General features: G+C 38.1%; 2 protein-coding genes across 6 annotated transcripts in view; both read right to left on the reverse strand.

Moving 5' to 3' along the window:
• BBS9 (Bardet-Biedl syndrome 9) overlaps positions 1-19,133 on the reverse strand; it is a 446,238-nt gene that overhangs the window by 325,651 nt on the left and 101,454 nt on the right. For all 5 annotated transcript variants that reach the window (XM_043873466.1, XM_043873465.1, XM_043873464.1 and 2 more), the window contains one exon: positions 2,336-2,510. In XM_043873466.1, the coding sequence (XP_043729401.1) occupies positions 2,336-2,510 (175 nt within the window). The remainder of the gene's footprint in view (positions 1-2,335; positions 2,511-19,133) is intronic.
• LOC122674872 (prohibitin-like) lies at positions 6,734-7,871 on the reverse strand. Its single transcript, XM_043873469.1, has 2 exons — positions 7,803-7,871; positions 6,734-7,713 (listed from the first exon to the last, which is right to left on the reverse strand). The coding sequence occupies exon 2, from the start codon at positions 7,684-7,686 to the stop codon at positions 6,868-6,870; it is 819 nt and encodes a 272-aa protein (XP_043729404.1). The 5' UTR covers positions 7,687-7,713; positions 7,803-7,871; the 3' UTR covers positions 6,734-6,867.

Consider the following 19,133-nt stretch of genomic DNA (forward strand, 5'->3'; position numbering starts at 1 on the left):
AGTTTGAGACTCATAGCCTTCTCCAGTTCCTATCTGAACATAACTGATCTGTATTCAAAGTAATTAAATATCAATATTGAAAATGAAGATGAATTATGTCTTAAAAGCCTTTTATATTAACTGATTATATTTTTAACTGATTATAGATTTAATAAAGCCTCCAAAGACCAAAACTACAGTTTTCATGCTTTCTCCCATCCTAAATTACACCTGTGATTATCATTTAAAACTGTGATTACCATTTAACCTATTATACTTGAAAGTGTATATAAATACAACACACCACTTAATGTTATAAACCCTCTTGATTGTCATCATTTCACAATAATCATAAATCCCATGCATTTTACCATTATAAAAGATTCACATAATAAATAAAGTGTGCACTTCTTAGTTCTAGATGAAGATCAATTTATTAGATCAGTATACTGGAGAATTACCACAGTTAAAACAGTATGAGTTTCTGTGAGATTAAACCTTCACATTAAGGAAACCTACACATTGCTTCCTCAACTAATCACTCCTGGAGTTATTACCAAATTAATTCCTATTCACATATTTCAAAGAGTAAGTCATGGGACATTCAAATCTTTATATCGTGACCCCAGTGTAACACTGCTAGTATCACACAATTTGGCAAGAACTAGGGTGGAAAGCTGAAAACCAGAGCTCCTCAATATTGCTTAAGTTTTGGCAGGATTGAATGAATTATACAGATATTTTTCTCAGTGTCTCAAAATAATTATAATATTTTATTTAATACCAGTAGCAATGCCACAACTTATTCATCTCCTTTGGACAAGAGCCATAGGCATTGTAGAAGGAATATGACATAATGATACACTACCTCCATCAGTCAACTTCTGCTTAGTCACAAATATTTGCTTATTTTCAGAGTTTTAAATCCTCGTTGCCTTAACAATAATTCTCAAAGCATAGATGGTCACTTACCAGGGAAAACTATGTTAACTTGCAATATACACAATAATAAAACTTGAGGCAAAAATTTACAGCTGTTGCCTGATGAATTTATATACTTCCTTCCTGCCTTGGGAAAAATCATATGGCCAAAAACAATACTGAAAGGCTATAATGAAGTGCTGCCTGGATGTTTAAAGTTCTAAATGTTGCCATCAGTAAGATAACAACAATAAAGTTACTGAAGATATTATAATTCTCCAAGACTATTTCTTTTCCCAGAATGGATATCTACACTTTTTTCCCCCATGCTCTCTTCCAACAAAAAGCACAGCCTCCAAAACTCAAAACCATAATTCTTATTGAAACTTAGCTGGTAGAAGAAAAAAGGGTCTCTCTCTCAAACACAATTCACCAAAATCAATAAAAATTTCTAGCGAAAAGGGTCATTTTCATACTTCACTTTTGTTAACTGTTCTTTTAAAAACATTCATAATAACTTGTATTTCTTGCCAGTATTCTTCCCTTGTCACATACATTCTTTTTTTTGTTATAAAATCATTCTATATATGTATTTGTATCTGGGTTTTTTTCATTCACACTGTGTTTTATTATTTATAATTCAGGGAACAATCACAATAATTACTGAGCATTTTCTATGGCGTGGCACGAGTAGTAAAGAATCCATTTGCCAATGCAGGAGACGCAAAAGATGCAGGTTCCATCTCTGGGTTAGGAAGAACCCCTAGGGGAGAAAATGGCAACTCGCTCCAGTAACCTTGCCTGGAAAATTCCATGGGCAGAAAAGCCTGCTGGGCTACAGTCCATAGGGTCACAAAAAGTTGGACACAGCTGAGTGCACGTGCACCCACACACACACAAACACACACACACACACACCCCATGGTAATTTAACATACACTTAATCCTTCTAACAAGTTTGTTGAAATAGACGTTGCTATCTCCTTTACATTCAGGATAAGGAAACTGTATTAAACAGCTGTGAGTCGCAAAATCAGGACTTCAATCCACATGTACCTCTCTCCAAATCCTTCCTCTCAATCTCTGCACTATACTGCCTTGCAAATATTTTATATGTAAATTATATCTGCTAAGTCACCACAATTACATTATAACAACGAAATCACTCTCCGTTTTATTTGCAATATTCAAGCTCTTTGTGGAAAAGAATTTATCAGCAGCATCAGTTCAGTTCAGTCGCTCAGTCGTGTCTGACTCTTTGCGACCCCATGAACGGCAGCACACCATGCCTCTCTGTCCATCACCATCCTGGAGTTTACCCAAACTCATGTCCATTGAGTCGGTGATGCCATCTAACCATCTCATCCTCTGTCGTCAGCAGCATACACACACACAAAAAAAATCATGATTCCAAAGATTCAAGATCCATACTCACTTGTAACTTTCCACTTGACGGCAGGAAGAAACAGTAATGAAGGAATCTGTACGGGAACTGTAAGCAAGAGGGCCGGGTAAAAGAGAACCAGGGAGAAACCTCCCAAAAGCATAGCTTTCCTGCTCAAACACCATCAGCATCCCATCCATAGACTGGATACAAATTAAATCACGACCTAAAGAAAAATTAAAGGAAATTAAATGACATGTTCTTTTTATAAATACAATGATTTTGTCGCTGTTCAACACAAATTTAATTTTCCCCCCCAGGGGCAAAATGAGCAGCTTAAATCTTAGGATGCAAACCAATGAAGCTATAAGATTATTATATTTCACTGTATACACATTTCCCAGTTTTTTCATTATTCATGTCTATAGTTTTAAATATATTTGTTTTCATTTACATGAGCTAAAATTTCTAGCTCAAGATAATCCCTGAGAACAGTCATGACTCTGCAAAATATCATTTTTTCCAAAATCAGAACTATAAACTGTTCTGCACCAGGCTATTTCTCATCTTCATAGTATGTCAGCCCATATTTTCACAAGACTTAAACATCAGTCAAACACAGCACACCAAATCCATAGACATGTATTAAATACCAGTTTTATACAAATCAGTGTTGAGTACTGTTGGGAGAGAAAACAATTAATAATGAATAATACTAATCATTGACTATCATAAACTATCAACTGATTTTGAAGTGTTTTCTACTATTAATCTGTAAGTATTAGTCTGTAATGGAGAAGCAAATGGCAACCCACTCCAGTATTTTTGCTTGGAGAATCCCATGGGCAGAGGAGCTTGGTGGGCTGCTGTCCATGGGGTCGAACAGAGTCGGACATGACTGAAGCGACTTAGCATGCATGCATGCCTTGGAGAAGGAAATGGCAACCCACTCCAGTATTCTGGCCTGGAGAATTCCAGGGACGGGGGAGCCCATCTATGGGGTCGCACAGAGCCGGGCACAACTGAAGCGACCCGGCAGCAGCAGCAGCATTATTCTATAAGTCGCTCAGTTGTGTCCAACTCTTTGTGACCCCATGGACTAAACAATGTAGTCCATGGAATTCTCCAGGCCAGAATACTGGAGTGGGTAGCAGTTCCCTTCTCCAGGCGATCTTCACAACCCAGGGAGCAAACTTAGGTCTCCCACATCACAGGTGGATTTTTTACAGCTGATCCACCAGGGAAGCCCCAAAACTATAAACTGATTATGAAGTGTTTTCTACTATTAGGCTGTAAAACTATTAGCTACATAATTCACCACTCTTAAAATATACTGAGAAGATGACAATGATGATGATTTCTGTAGTACAGTCTCTATCCAGTCAGCAAAAACAAGACCAGGAACTGACTATGGATCAGATCATGAACTTCTCATTGCCAAATTTAGACTTAAATTGAAGAAAGTAGGGAAACCCACTAGACCATTCAGGTATGACCTAAATCAAATCCCTTACAATTATACAATGGAAGTGACAAATAGATTCAAGGGATTAGATCCGATAGACAGAGTGCCTGAAGAACTAAGGACGGAAGTTCGTGACATTGTACAGGAGGCAGGAATCAAGACCATTTCCAAGAAAAAAATACGCAAAAAATCAAAATGGTTGTCTCAGGAGGTCTTACAAATAGCTGAGAAAAGAAGAGAAGTTAAAGGCAAAGGAGAAAAGGAAAGATATACCCGTCTGAATGCAGAGTTCCAGAGAATAGCAAGGACAGATATGAAAGCCTTTCTCGGTGATCAGTGCAAAGAAATAGAGGAAAACAATAGAACAGGATGACTAGAGATCTCTTCAAGAAAATCAGAGATACCAAGGGAACATTTCATGCAAAGATGGGCACAATAAAGGACAGAAATAGTATGTCTAACATATGTCTAGAAACCTAACAGAAGCAGAAGACATTAAGAAGAGGTGGCAAGAATACACAGAAGAACTATACAAAGAAGATCTTCACAACCCAGATAACCACAAGGGTCTGATCCTTTACCTAGAGCCAGACATGCTGGAACGTGAAATCAAGTGGGCCTTAGGAAGCATCACTATGAACAAAGCTAGTGGAGGTGATGGAATTCCAGTTGAGCTATTTCAAATCCTGAAAGATGATGCTGTGAAAGTGCTGCATTCAATATGCCAGCAAATTTGGAAAACTCAGCAGTGGCCACAGGACTGGAAAAGGTCAGTTTTCATTCCAATCCCAAAGAAAGGCAATGCCAAAGAATGTTCAAACTACCACATAATTGTACTCATCTCACACGCTAGTAAAGTAATGCTCAAAATTATGCAAGCCAGGCTTCAACAGTACGTGAACCATGAAATTTCAGATGTTCAAGCTGGATTTAGAAAAGTCAGAGGAACCAGAGAGTAAATTGCCAACATCTGGTGAATCATGGAAAAAGCAAGAGAATTCCAGAAAAACGTCTATTTCTGCTTTATTGACTACGCCAAAGCCTTTGACTGTGTGGATCACCACAAACTGTGGAAAATTCTTCAAGAGTTGGGAATACCAGACCACCTGACCTGCCTCTTGAGAAATCTATATGAAGGTCAAGAAACAACAGTAAAATTCAGACATGGAACAACAGACTGGTTGCAAATTGGGAAAGGAGTACGTCAATGCTATATATTGTCACCCTGCTTATGTAACTTATATGAAGAGTACATCACGCAAAATGCCGAGCTGGATGAAGCACAAGCTGGATCAAGATTGCCAGGAGAAATATCAGTAACCTCAGATATGCAGACGACATCACCTTTACAGCAGAAAGCAAAGAAGAATTAAACAGTTCCTTGATGAAAGTGAAAGAGGAGAGTAAAAAAGCTGGCTTAAAATTTAACATTCAGAAAACTAAGGTCATGGCATCTGGTCCCATCACTTCATGACAAATAGAGGGGGAAACAATGGAAACAGTGAGAGACTTTATTTTCTTGGGCTCCAAAATCACTGCAGATGGTGACTGTAGCCATGAAATTAAAAGACACTTGCCCCTTGGAAGAAAAGCTATGACCAACCTAGACAGCATATTAAAAAGCAGAGACATTACTTTGCCAACAAAGGTCCATCTGGTCAAGGCTATGGTTTTTCCAGTAGTCATGTATGGATGTGAGAGTTGGACTATAAAGAAAGCTGAGCACCGAAGAAATGATGCTTTTGAACTGTGGTGTTAAAGAAGACTCTTGAGAGTCCCTTGGACTGCAAGGAGATCCAACCAGTCCATCCTAAAGGAAATTAGTTCTGAATATTCATTGGAAGGACTGATGCTGAAGCTGAAACTCCAGTACTTTGGCCACCTGATGCGAAGAACTGACTCATTTGAAAAGACCCTAATGCTGGGAAAGACTGAAGGTGGGAGATGAAGGGAACAACAGAGGATAAGATGGTTGGATGCATCACCGACTCGATGGACATGAGTTTGAGTAAGCTCTGGGAGTTGGTGATGGACAGGGAAGCCTGGCATGCTGCAGTTCATGGGGTCACAAAGAGTAGGACACGACTGAGCAACTGAACTGATAGTACCTCTAATCTGAGAAAGATCCGGTGGGTGTAATTTTTCACATTCTGCTAGTGTTGATTAGTATATACTGTTGTCTAAATATCACAAAGGGAAGAATTCTGTCAAAGGAAAATTAAGTTACTCTAAGGGAATAAACAAAAGGTCAGTCTTCTAATTGATTTGTCATCTCTAACTCATACTTACTGTGTACAGTAAGTCCTATAGTAACTATTTCATATTACCTTGATATCAGGGTCAATACTGGAGAAGGGCATGGCAACCCATTCCACTATTCTTGCCTGGAGAATTCCATGGACAGAGAAGCCTGGCTGGCTATATAGTCCATGGGGTCACAAAGAGTCGGACACGACTGAGCGACTAAACAACAGGGTCAAAATAGTATATATACCTAAATGTTGAAGCTTAAAGAATACTTTACTCAAAAACAAATGAAATTGTATAGAAATTGATGGCAGTCTTATTACTGTACCTGATTATGGAAGCAAGGGCAATTTTTAAAAAGAAAAATGTTTTGCCAAAGGAGTGTTTTTAAAAGAAAACAAACAGATTTGGGGTGCTTATTACTGCAACATACTCCACCCCATCTAGATTGATTCAATAAATTTAACCATTTTAAATAGTCTGAGAAACGTTTTAGGTTGAATATTGTCTTAGCATATGTTCACTAAACACACATCTGAATCACTCTGGCATCTCTAAAGAGAAAGCGATTGTTCCTGTTAATGCTGTTTTGAAGAGTATTCCCTCAATGCTCAAATTCTTTTATAATGCATAGTAGGTTTTTCAGTCAGTTTTAAATTTTTTTATCTATCCTTTATCTACTATACTTATATTAAAGTTTTCAAACTTTTTTTTTTTTTTTGAGTAATTAAGAGATCTGAAGTGATTTTACTTTTATTTCCTTCACTTTAAGCCAATCATGAAGTTTCACAGTGATTTCTGGGGCAGGAGAAGGAAGGTGGTGCTGAGCAACTTCGGGGCTGTGGTTCAGATGGCCCAGGAGGCGTGGGCCTCACTGGGGCAGCTGGAGGAGCACCGACTGCCCGGCGGGCAGGTAGGTGATGGTCCGCGAGCGTGACAGCTGGTACGCGATGTCTTCCGCGGCCTCCAGCTTGCGCAGCTCGATCAGGCCGTCGCCTGCAGTGGCGAGTGAGTTGGCGATCAACTCCGCCGCCTTGGAGTCGCCCTCCGCAGAGATGATGGCTGCCTTCTTCTGCTGCTCAGCCTTTTCCACCACAAATCTGGCCCTCTCTGCTTCCTGCTGAGCCACCTGTTTTGCTTCCACCGCTTCTGTGAACTCCTTCCCAAAGGTCAGATGCGTCAAGGATACGTCATCCAAGATGAGCCCAAAGGTCGCTGCTCGCTCTGTGAGGTCATCGCTCACCTGTCTGGAGACCAGCTCTCTCTGGGTGATCAGTTCTCCAGCATCAAAGCGAGCCACCACGGACTTGAGGATCTCTGTAGTGATGGACGGCAGCACGCGCTCATCGTAGTCCTCTCCAATGCTGGTGAAGATGCGAGGAAGCTGACTAGCAACCGGCCGGAAGAGGATGCGCAGGGTGATGTTGACATTCTGTAAATCTTTGCTACCAGTGATTACTGGCACGTTACGTGGTCGAGAGCGGCAGTCAAATATGATTGGCTTCTGTACCCAAGGGATGAGGAAGTGAGTCCCTTCTCCTACGACAATGTCCTGCACTCCCCGGAACCGGTCAAAGATGACAGCTCTGTGCCCAGCATCCACATTATACAAGGCAGAGTTCACCACGCCTCCTGCAACGGCTAAGGCAAGACCAAACTTGCCAATGGACTCAAACACTTTGGCAGCCATGTCTCCTTTGGCTGGACCCACTCACACCTTTACAATAGGCAGTCTTCTAACAGCAATTTGTGTATTTAATCTTCACATCAACGCCTATGAAGTAGAGGACTACACAGATGAGGAAACTGCTTCCACTCTGACCTCCACATGAATTCCCCAGCCACAGACTCTAAAGTTTTCAGACTTTATATGAGTTTGTATGGATGCTGTGTGTGTACTTGAATTACCTCTAGACACACAGCCATCCAGACAGAATTAAAGCCTGTATCTCCAGGCCTGTATAACAGATACATCATATGATTACTTTCTTGCCAATGAGAGAGGAGCAAGGTGATATGTGCACTATCCCGACATACCCTTAAAAGGACTGAGTATACACTCTCTTCCCAGCATGATGATAGGGCTGGAACAGCTATACTGGCCTCAGAGATAGAAGTCACATATTGAAAGCAAAAGAGCTGCCTACCAGTCCTGGACCACTTTATCTCCAAGTGATCAAATATGACAGAAATAAACATCTTCCTTAATTAAGTTGGGTCTTTATTAAAATAACCAAATTTGTATCTTAAATAACATAGAACTTATCTGAGCATAAAGACCCATTCAGCTTTGCTGACTCTTAAAATTTAATTTCACTTGATTAGACCCTGGTACCAAAACACAACCAGATATAGAAGACATTGGAATAACTGGGAAAATTGGAATATGAATGCATGTTAGAGAACAGTAGGAATTATTGTTAATTTTCTTAAGTGTGATCATGGTATGATTACATAAGAGAATGTTCTTATTATTAAATATATGTTGCAACAGTTATGAATGAAGGGGCACAAGATCTGTAATTTGCTTTCAAATCATTCATAAAAAAAGTGTATACAAGTATATGTTAAACATTTACAACTGTTGACTCTAAATGGTGTTAATATGGAGACTCATGTTATTCTGATATTTAAATTTTTCACAATAAAAATGTAAACAAAGTGTTGAAATATACTTCTTTTGTATACAAATGTACTTTTTTAACCATCAAGGAGAGTAGTGAGCACTGGCAAATTGAGCAGGACCTAGGAGGAAAGCAATACATTTAATTTTAGTAAATCAAGAATCAGAGACAGAAGAAATCCAATCAATGAAACACATTGTTTCATTGACCTATGGGGGAGGATACTACTGTAACCAAAATATAGTCTCTGTATTATTAAGAAATGTGAGAGCAAGACATGTATACTTTCAAGTAAAAGTACCAGTAAAATTTCAGTTCATTTCAATATGTTGAATGTCACTGAACCACAGCCTCCCAAAGACCTCAAAGAAGTGCTCCTCAAATTGTGGCCCCCAGACCACCAGCATCAGTATTGTCTAAGGAAATTCTTATAAATGCAAATCCTAGAGTCCCACTCTAAATCTACGGAATGAGAAACTCTGATGTTAGGGCCCAAGAAGCCTAGGTTTTAACAAGCCCCTAGAGGTTGTTTCAGTATTCCCTAGTAACTTAGTAGTAAAGAATCCACCTGTCAATGCTGGAGACATGGGTTCGATCCCTGGGTCAGGAAGATCCCCAGGAGAAGGAAATGGCAACCCATTCCAGTATTCTTGCCTGGACAATCCCATTGACAGAAGAGCCTGGCAGGCTACACATGGGGTCCAAAAAGTGTTGGACACAAACAACTTAGAGACTAAGCAATGACAAGAGGTTATTTGATGCATGATCAAGTTTGAGAACCACTGTTTTCACATGTTACAACAGACCTAGAGCTTGAAGAAAACTTCAGCCTCAGAGAAAACTTGGCTCCTTAGCATGATATATGAAGTCTTTTTTGCTGAAACTCTAGCAATATAGAGGAAAGTACTATACTGTCATGTATACATGGATGGCCTCTAGAGTCAGATAATCTGAGTTTAGTCCAGCTCAACCAATTATTAGCTGTTACTTTCAGCTCAAATTCCTTATCTACAAGATGATGCACCTACCTAGTACCCAGTACTTATCTACAAGATGGTGCACCTACCTAGTACCCAGTACTTATCTACAAGATGATGTACCTACCTAGTTAGGCATGGTGAGAATTAAACTAAGCAATGTATGAAAATCAGAAGGTCCAGCAGGGGTTAAATACTGTATCACATTATTATCTTTATAATTATTTTCTAAGTCTCACACTACATGCTGTATTAATATTTAGATACTTGCTGTCTCCCACGCATATCATGATGGTAGACACTTCCTTGCTTTTGCTTATATTATTACCTTTCCAAAAAAAAATAAACAAAACTCTCACAATTTTCTTCTGCTGGGATACTGAATGTATACTGGATGCATCCTGGTCATCCATTCTCCTCTCCTCCCATCTTTAGCCACAAAGCTTGAATGAGACTGACTTCATTCTAAACTTGAGGATAGGTAGGCCCTGACTTCTGTAAACTAATTAGTATCCCACTAGTCACAGTGATTGGTTAAAGGATGGTTATAATTTACAGCCAATGAAAGAAACTAAATCCCTAAACTGAGATGAAACTAAAGAAAACCCTACTCTTCCCCCGGGGGAGTCACATGTGAGGCGGATAAGGTCTAGAATCACAGAAGCCATTCGACTTTTACAAGGGTGCAGTTAAGAGATCAGCTCTTAACTGTTTGAGCTAATGCATCAAGTCTCACTTGGAGCCAAACCTATTTATGAGCTTTACAGGTAATAAATTCTCATGAATATTGAAGCTGAGTTGGGTCTCTGTCCCTGAGCCAAGAGGATCAACCCATTTGTCCTCTGAGAGACATCACAGGCTGAAGCTCGTGTCTTCCCAGAAACCTTCTCTTTCCCTTTAATTACCCTCCAACTGTGATCCCAGAGAGCCCCACCCTTACCTACCTCTCACAACTAGTGACTGACTGAAATGATCTATTTTTGTGTCTCTCATTAACTCTAGGTTAAACTCAAAGGTAGGAAGGCAAACCTTACTCATCTTTATATATCCAACAATTAGAAAATGCCTGGCACATAGGAGATACATTAATAAACATCTGTTGAGCTGAAGTAAGCTAGGCAGAATAATTTATGCATCTGCAGCTCAGATTGGTTGAGACTCTGTTCTATGTGTTTCACATACTGCATTTTAAGTACATGAAAAATGCTTTATTTATTACAATCCTGGCCACTGACGTTTAGAAAAATGTAGGGATCAATCCAAAACATTACTCAAAAATAAATAAATAATTCCTTCAAATCACTGTTTTGGAAGTCACTTCAGAAAACATACCAAAGGCTCCCCTTACAGACAATGGGAAAAGAAAGAACAGTCTAGAGAAGCCATGAAAGTTTTGTAGTCCTAATACAACAGCCAACAGGAAGCCTCCATAAAAGCGATGGGATTTCAGGAGCTATTTAAATGACCTAGCCATGAACCATACTCAGTCTTTACCACATGCTCAGTATTATATTAGGAGCTGTAAGGAACACAGAACAGCAAGTTACTACTGCCATTTACTGAGCACCTGTTATATTCCCACCTTTGTGCTAAACACTTACCCAGCATATAGCTACATGCTTTACTAACAATAGTCTCATTTTACACATGAGAAGACTGAAAACCACAGAGCTTAAATAATCCATCAATGCCAAAGAATTAAAAAATGACAATACTAAAAAAAAAAAAAAAAAAGACAATACTCAAACCAGAATCTGACTCCATTAGAGCACACTAGATCCATTTTTTAAAATAATGTATGCTAACAAATACAATCTAAATGATGTGAAATCGACTAAGTACTATAGAAAACCAGAGAACTTCATTATGGTGAGTTTCCTGTGAAAGGTTTCATGGTAGAGGTGGGATGTATCCTACCTCTCAACTGAGAATGCCTAGACTGAGAAGGACAGGTAGAATGAAAAGGAATCAAAGGGAAAAGCAGAAGAAATTTCTGCAAGAGAAAAAAGAACATATTAGGAAAAGATACAGAGGCAGCTAGATTTGATATAATGAAATGGATCAAGTTTTACCAATAGGGCATGAAATATAAAAGCAACAGATTGAAAAGATGACAATATCTAAGTGATGCTTCCTCAAAAAGCATGGCTAAACAATACAGGGGAAATATCTTTTAAAGTTGAAATAATTAGGAAGGTTTGAATATTTCATCAGAATTTAAAATCTGATGTTTATCTCATTAATCTTAACCATGATGAGAGAAAAACATGCATTGTGATTTGAAATGCTAATTGCAAGATCTAGGGACAAACTGACAAAACACCTAGCAAAATCATTTTGAAAGAATTTTGGAAATCAGTATTTTTCATTTCCAAAGACAAAGAAAAAATTCTGTGACTGTGGGGATCGGTGAGTGAAAACAAGAAAGTCCTATTATGGCAACTCCATGAAATGAATATTTATTAAAAAATGTATCCCATTTCCTGGTGATAAAATATCATACAGTCAAAGCCTTAACATGATGCATAAACTGGTAATCAATTAAATGTTGAATTGACTGCTAGTTTAACAGTTATAATTTTACTAAATTACAGACCATTCACCAAAACGGCCTGTAGCCCTGTGTGTGTGCGTGTGTGTGCATACACCCATCTCGGTTCCTTCCACCATGCATGACCCAGAGCATTTCCCATCATTCATTACTATAGCAACAAGGGGCCCTTGGAGGGTAGTTCTGAATACCATTCCCTCCATTTTTCTGCTGTCTTTTTCTTCCTGTGGAATCTATGTAGCAGAGTAAGCGGAGGGGCATACATGAAAGGAGACTACCATTACTCAGCATGCTACATGCTTTCTGAATCTCTCTATGCTCATATTTCTTTTACACACTGAGGAAAAACACAAGTGAAGAAATGCAAACGTGACCTGTGGCCAAGCATATATTGCAGTTCAGCATGCAGCTGTCAAACATACTTGGTCCTTCTCCAAGTCTGAAAAACACATGAAAAACAGCTGCATAGGTAGTCTAAAGGGCAGACAGGAAACATCAAGAGACTGATGCACACGAACAGAAGAGTCCAAAAGTCTGTGGGACTTCCGCTCCTTGCCTGATGCATGCACGGAAAAAGGTTTTGTTGTTGTTACAGAAAAACTGAAATGCTAATTTATTAATCTTTATGCAAACTTAACTCAAAAATGATACAACATGTTTGCTATGAGCAAGGATGGAGAAATGTTCAAAGTCGGATTTCAACAGATACTGACTTAAAAACAAACGGTAAGTGGATTTCTACAGCCTGCAAGATTGTAAACTTGCCATTAAATATCATTTCTTAAAGCCCTAAGAAAACGGGAAATCAACAAATAGGATACATGTGTTGAGCTAAATGGCTAACATTTTTAAGTATGTACCAGGGAAAAATTATACAAATTCTCAACTATTATTCAAGTGTTACCCAATAAATAACTTCATGAAAGTAATTACTTTGGGGACTCAAAAAAATAAAAATTGGGACTACATCCTAACTCTTCCTACGAACTTGCCTTTTGACATTTTAATGTGTCTCTTTTTAATAGGAACTTTAATAGGCTTACAAAGACCACTAGTGTGTGTTCCACCAAGTTATTTATCACAATTCCCCCCCCCAAACTGTCAACAAGGTTAATAACATATTATAGAGAAATTATGACCATTCATTAAATTAGCATTACATGTGACAGATTCAATACGAATGCAGTGTTAGAGTTTAAAAGGAGGTCCTAAACATTATATTATCACTTGCATCCACAAAATGTTGGGTGAATTACATTGTCAGATGCAATGATCATGAAAGGTTTGATAATACTCTCCAGAATTCACATTCATTCAACAAATTCTACAAACATTCACTGTACCTAGCATGTGCTAGGAGAGACGGTTGCTACTCTCAGAATATGGTAGTTCTAACAATGTGAGAACAGAGGCATATTAAAATAATTTAAAAGCTTATGTACTGAAGTATGATTAACAGTATCTGGAAAAATTAAGAAAAGCTTCAGAACAGAAATAACACTTGGGTTTTGCAGGCTGAGAAAGAGTTTGCCAGACATTCAGGAAAGCAAAAGCAGAAAGCACACCATTCAGAATCTTGGATTACAGGATTAAAAGAGAGCCATGTTTAAAGAGGAATAAGATCAGTAAACACTGAGGGAGGGTGTTGAGTGGTGGGAGACACTGCTGATGAAGATGGCAGGTATTCTCATCAGAACTGATGGCAAAGCCACAACTGAAGCCCAGATTTGCCGCAAACTTATTTCAGCCCTGAAAGCAGGTTTCCTCATCTGCAAAGCAGCGTATAGGAGAAGATTGTATGATGCTATAGTCAGGACAAAATACAAAAAAAAAAAACATACTAGCTGGTATCTGGTAAGCATTCAATAAATGGTAAGTAATTAATGTTACTGGATTACTAGTTTCTTACAGACAAAATTATGTAAATAATTTCAAATTGGGAGGGGAAAAAACCCTTCAGACTAAAAAGGATAAAATTTAATGTGGGAAGGAGCACACACCAAATCAGAAATTCACTCTTTCTGCCAAAGCAAAGGGTTTTTTAAGACTTCAAGAACTATGGAAAATCGCTCAAAACCTAGGTCTGTGTGCGTTTTTGTCTATCCTACATGATTTTCTGTCTATTTTAAGCTTACTTTCCTCAAAACGGCAACTTCTCTAACTTGGTCACTATTGAAATCTCTAAAGCAGTACATTATGAGTGTGTCTGAAAGCCCTCTCTGTCAATGAGCTGTCCCTACCTCTGCTCCCTCCCCCAACACACAAATTCTTCCCTGAACCCCACCCTGCCTCTCTTTTATTGATGTTTTTTGCAGAATGACATAAGAAAGACAAGATAGATGATATCATACAGCAAAGCCCATTATTTATTAGCATTCCTCTCTTCTCTCTCATCCAAAAGGAAAATTCTTAAACAGTGAGGGTTGGGGATCTATTTTTTTAAATAACTGGTTTGAAAGTGAGATAAATTTCTCAAGGTAATAACTAGCCATGATAAGAAATCCAGAAAAACTCTTGCCCTAAAAATATTCTAAAAAAGAAAAAAATTTAAGTATTTTGTATAAATACTTCTTTATTTGCAAATATTATCAGTCCCATAAAGACATAACTCCAAAAGCTAAATATTGGCTTTTTGTATATTGTTAACTCTCAATTCTAAAATCATCAGTGTATATTAAAAGTCTACATCCCTGAATTCATTATAGCCAATTAAATTAGGTTGTGAAAAAAATAATGCCAGGAGATTCTTAGCTGAGGTTCAACTTCACCTAAACTCATACAATTTAAAAGGCAAATCAAAATGAATTGGGGATACTGACAACAAGGACTTTAAAGGTTTTATGTGCCACTTAGCCACTGTTTGGTCTATTAAATGCCCTTGGATTCTCTTAAAAGAAGCAGTTAAAATATCATATCTTGAATAAAAGTCATAAAAACAAATACACCAAAGTAATCACCTTAATAAACAGATGCAATCATGTTATCAACCAACTCAAAAATTCAAAAGTACACCAGTATCTTCATAAATAAGTAGAAACTAATAAGTAGGATATCCAAAGAACTCTTCAATGTATCTGCTAAATGAACTCTAACTACTCCCTCTCATCCAATCCCAACCACCAAATACTTAAGGTAACATGGGGTTCTCAGGTAACATAAGTTTGTCCAAAGGCCCTTATGTATTTGTTACTGTAAGTTCAACGCACCTCAAGTACCATTCCCCCATCTTAACCTCATAAAATCCTTCTAGATGTCCTCCATCCCCAGGATCCAACATCACCACTTTGAAGCTTTCTCCAGTCCCCTTCAGGCATAAATAATCCATTCTCCTTCTTTTCTTTCTTAGTACATTCTGCATCACTGCCTATTAGTACTGACAATACTTTTTCCTGGCAATACAGCTAAATTTGGCATATCTCTCTCCCCTTCTCAACTTCCATAAATAAATAATAAAAGCCTTGAAGGCAAGTCCATTTTGTTTTCATTGTCTAGCTCACAGTATTGAGTATAGTCCCTTATAAGTCAGTACTCCAAAAACACCTGTTCAAGTCAACTGAATCCTCAGGAAAGTAGAAAATCATGTCAAACTGTAGTACTAGACACAGGATGCTAATGATCATCAAGTAGGCCAAGATATTTGACAATATTATCATATTCACATGAAAGCCCCATGAGATCTGGCATTATATTTTATTCACCACACCTTTCTAACCCAAATAGTCCCCAGTACATAGCAGAAGTCAATAAACATTTGTTGAATGAATGAACAGCAGCAAAGTAAATGTGGTATGAAAAAGGTCCTGAAACAATTAGTTTTAACACATGACACTTAAGAAATTAAAATTCTAAATTATTTCAGGGCTTAGTATTATGCCAAAAGACGAAGTATTCAGTATATGCGCAATGTTAGAGATACTAGGAAATACTAAGCAGAGGGGGAAAAGATTAAGGATAACACTGCTTTTAAGAAAGATAAAAGCCTAACAGAAAGACACAGGAGATAAAGATGGGGTGGGGGAGGACAGCAAAAGGAAAATATATGCATGAGAAGGGAAATCACTTAACCATAAAGAATAAACTGTGGCAGGCCAGAGAGGATACAAAAGAAATAGAATGATCTTTAAATCCATCAGTATTTTATAAAACTCTAACTTCAAAACCATACACAGATTAAGCCTAAAAGCTTTAGTAATTATTAGAGCACTGAGTACAAAGTCTTTCTCTGGGTAATATGAAACAATTATTACCATAGGAAAAGTACCCCCCAAAAAGAGTACTAAATAAGATGCATGCTTGCTCAGTCATTCAGTCATGTCTGACTCTTTGTGACCTCGTGGACTGTAGCCCACCGGTCTCCTCTGTCCATAGGATTTCCCAGGCAAAAATACAAGAGCAGGTTGCCATTTCCTTCTTCAAGGAATCTTCCCAACCCAGGGACCAAACTCACGTCTCCTGCATTACAAGCGGGTTCTTCACCACTGAGCCACCTGCACTGCTGCTGCTGCTGAGCCACTCAGCCATGTCCAACACTGCAGCCCCACGGACTGCAGCCCGCCAGGCTCCCCTGTCCATGGGGATTCTCCAGGCAGGCAAGAACACTGGAGTGGGTTGCCATGCCCTCCTCCAGGGCATCTGCCTGACCCAGAGATCGAGCCCAGGTCTCCTGAGTTGCAGGTAGATTCTTTACCATCTGAGCCACCTGGGAAGCCCCATTAAATAGGATACTCCTCGAGTATTTCTTGTTCTTAGATCAGGATGGTATATCATAAAAGAATAAACTGAGTAAACATGGGGAAAGTAACAAATACAATACAAAGTAGTGGACAAGACATAGTGGAAAGAGCAATGATTTTGAATCAAAAAGACCACATGGTCATGTTCTAAACCCTGCTCTGACACATTCTAGATATGTAACTTTGGCTACTTTAATTTCTCTGTTTCTTCACAGGCAAAATAAACCTTATCACAATCTCTATACCCCACTGAGTTGCTGTAAAGACTAAAGAAGGGAACATATGCAAACTACCCAGTTTAGGACCTGGAACATGGTCGGAATGCATGCCAATCTTAATTCCAAATTTAGCACACTTAAAAAAAAAATAAACCAACTATCCCTAGTACCTACACTTATATTTTGAATATCAGCATACAGCAGTTTAGTCATTAAGTCTCTCTCCTTAAGTGTAAAAGGGAAGTAAACATCTCAGGGAAAAGTTAGAACCAAAAGTAACCAGGTTGCTGGAAATGGTTCAGTTCAGAAGTTCCAATTTTTATTTGCTAAAGTCCTTGCTAAAGCAGTGATCCCAGGCTCTTGACCTTCACTGATGTATAAAATTTCAGAAACTACTAGGGAATATCATAGGTTGTAAACTGCCCGATAAGGAGATTTAAAATAAATAAATAAATAAATAAAGACTATCAACATCAACATTATCTGTATAGACAATGTAAAATAAATAAGTACAAAGTAGAAAATGTCAGTACTAAGTATAGCCCTTTAGTTGAACAAATTTTAGCTTTATGAAAAATTTACTACATTATTTAATTTTTCTTCATTACCCTAAGACCATTTAAAACTTTAATGGTGAATAGCATTTGAGAGCCATTAGCTTATCCCAGCATGAACCACTTTTAAAGAACTCCCCATATTAGCACTTATATACCACTTGTAATAAAAAAAATAAAAATAAAAAACTCAGAAAACAAACACAAAAAGCTTTTGCTTTATACGAAGAAAGGAAAAACTGGTTTAAAACCTATTGAGACCTAGGTTAGACAAGGAAACAATCATTTTCCATAATATGTTGGTTCTTTACAAACTTACACTATCGGGTTTCTGGAATCAAAAAGTGAGGCAAAGGCTCCCTCTGCTGACAAATAGACAAAGAATCTAATCCTATCAAATGGCAATCAACTTTTCAAAAATTTTGCTACTAACAGGATATCACATGGGCGTTTACTATTCTCTATCAAAGACTAGTTTTACTTTATATCCTAAAACACTGAAATATATCTCCATCTGGCACAAATGTGAAAGACATGTGTAACTAGGCAACACTTCATATGTATTTCAATAGATCTTTCTAAACTGGCTTTCAAATTTCTTGGTGTCTTCTCTATGCTCTAAGGGTTAACTGAGCTAGAATGTCATACAAAGAGGAAATTAAGAACTGAAGTGGGTTTCAAGAGATTGCATAGAACAAAGGTAACAATTTCTGAACGCAGTGACAACCTTATGCACAAAATAGATACTCTAATGACATAATCTCCAAATTCTTTTCTGATTTCAAATTTAACATAGCCGACATCACAAATACATTCAGTGTGCTTATAAATAGGGCTTCCCAGGTGGCACAGTGGTAAAGAATCTGCCTGCCAATGCAGGAGACTCAAGACACTCAGGTTCAATCCCTGAGTCAGGAAGATCCCCTGGAGTAAGAAATGGCAACCCGCTCCAGTATTCTTGCCTGGAAAATTCCATGGACAGAGGAGCCTGGCGGGCTACAGTCCAGGAGGTCACAAAGAGTTAGACACAACCGAGCAAACACACATGTGCATGCTGATAAATAATGTCAGATTCAAATATAAAATGTCAAAGATTTCACTTGGGCAGACAAAATTTGATATAGCCTCTTGGTGAATTCCTCACTGTAATTTATTTATTCTTGTCTTATTTCTAAAAGGATTGCTTGAAGAGGTAAATAAAACTAAACAAATTATAAAATAAGTAGATGAGAACTGGACATAAAACCCTCATTCTCCCAATAAAATTACAGAGTAAAATGTTTGTTAAAAGCAGTATTTTTGCGTATATCAATATGCTGCCTCCCCTTAAAAACAGTAAATAAAATTCAGGAGCCAAACACTAAGCGAAAGTGAGAACCATAAAGGTAAACAGAGCCCCTGGGGCATGCTCCTAAACCATATACCCGCAGCATCAGTTTTCATAGTCTCAAAATGTCATATGGTAAAGAAGAAAAACAGT

The sequence above is a fragment of the Cervus elaphus genome, chromosome 18 (genome assembly GCF_910594005.1).
Source record: "Cervus elaphus chromosome 18, mCerEla1.1, whole genome shotgun sequence".
NCBI classification, from domain to species: domain Eukaryota; kingdom Metazoa; phylum Chordata; class Mammalia; order Artiodactyla; family Cervidae; genus Cervus; species Cervus elaphus.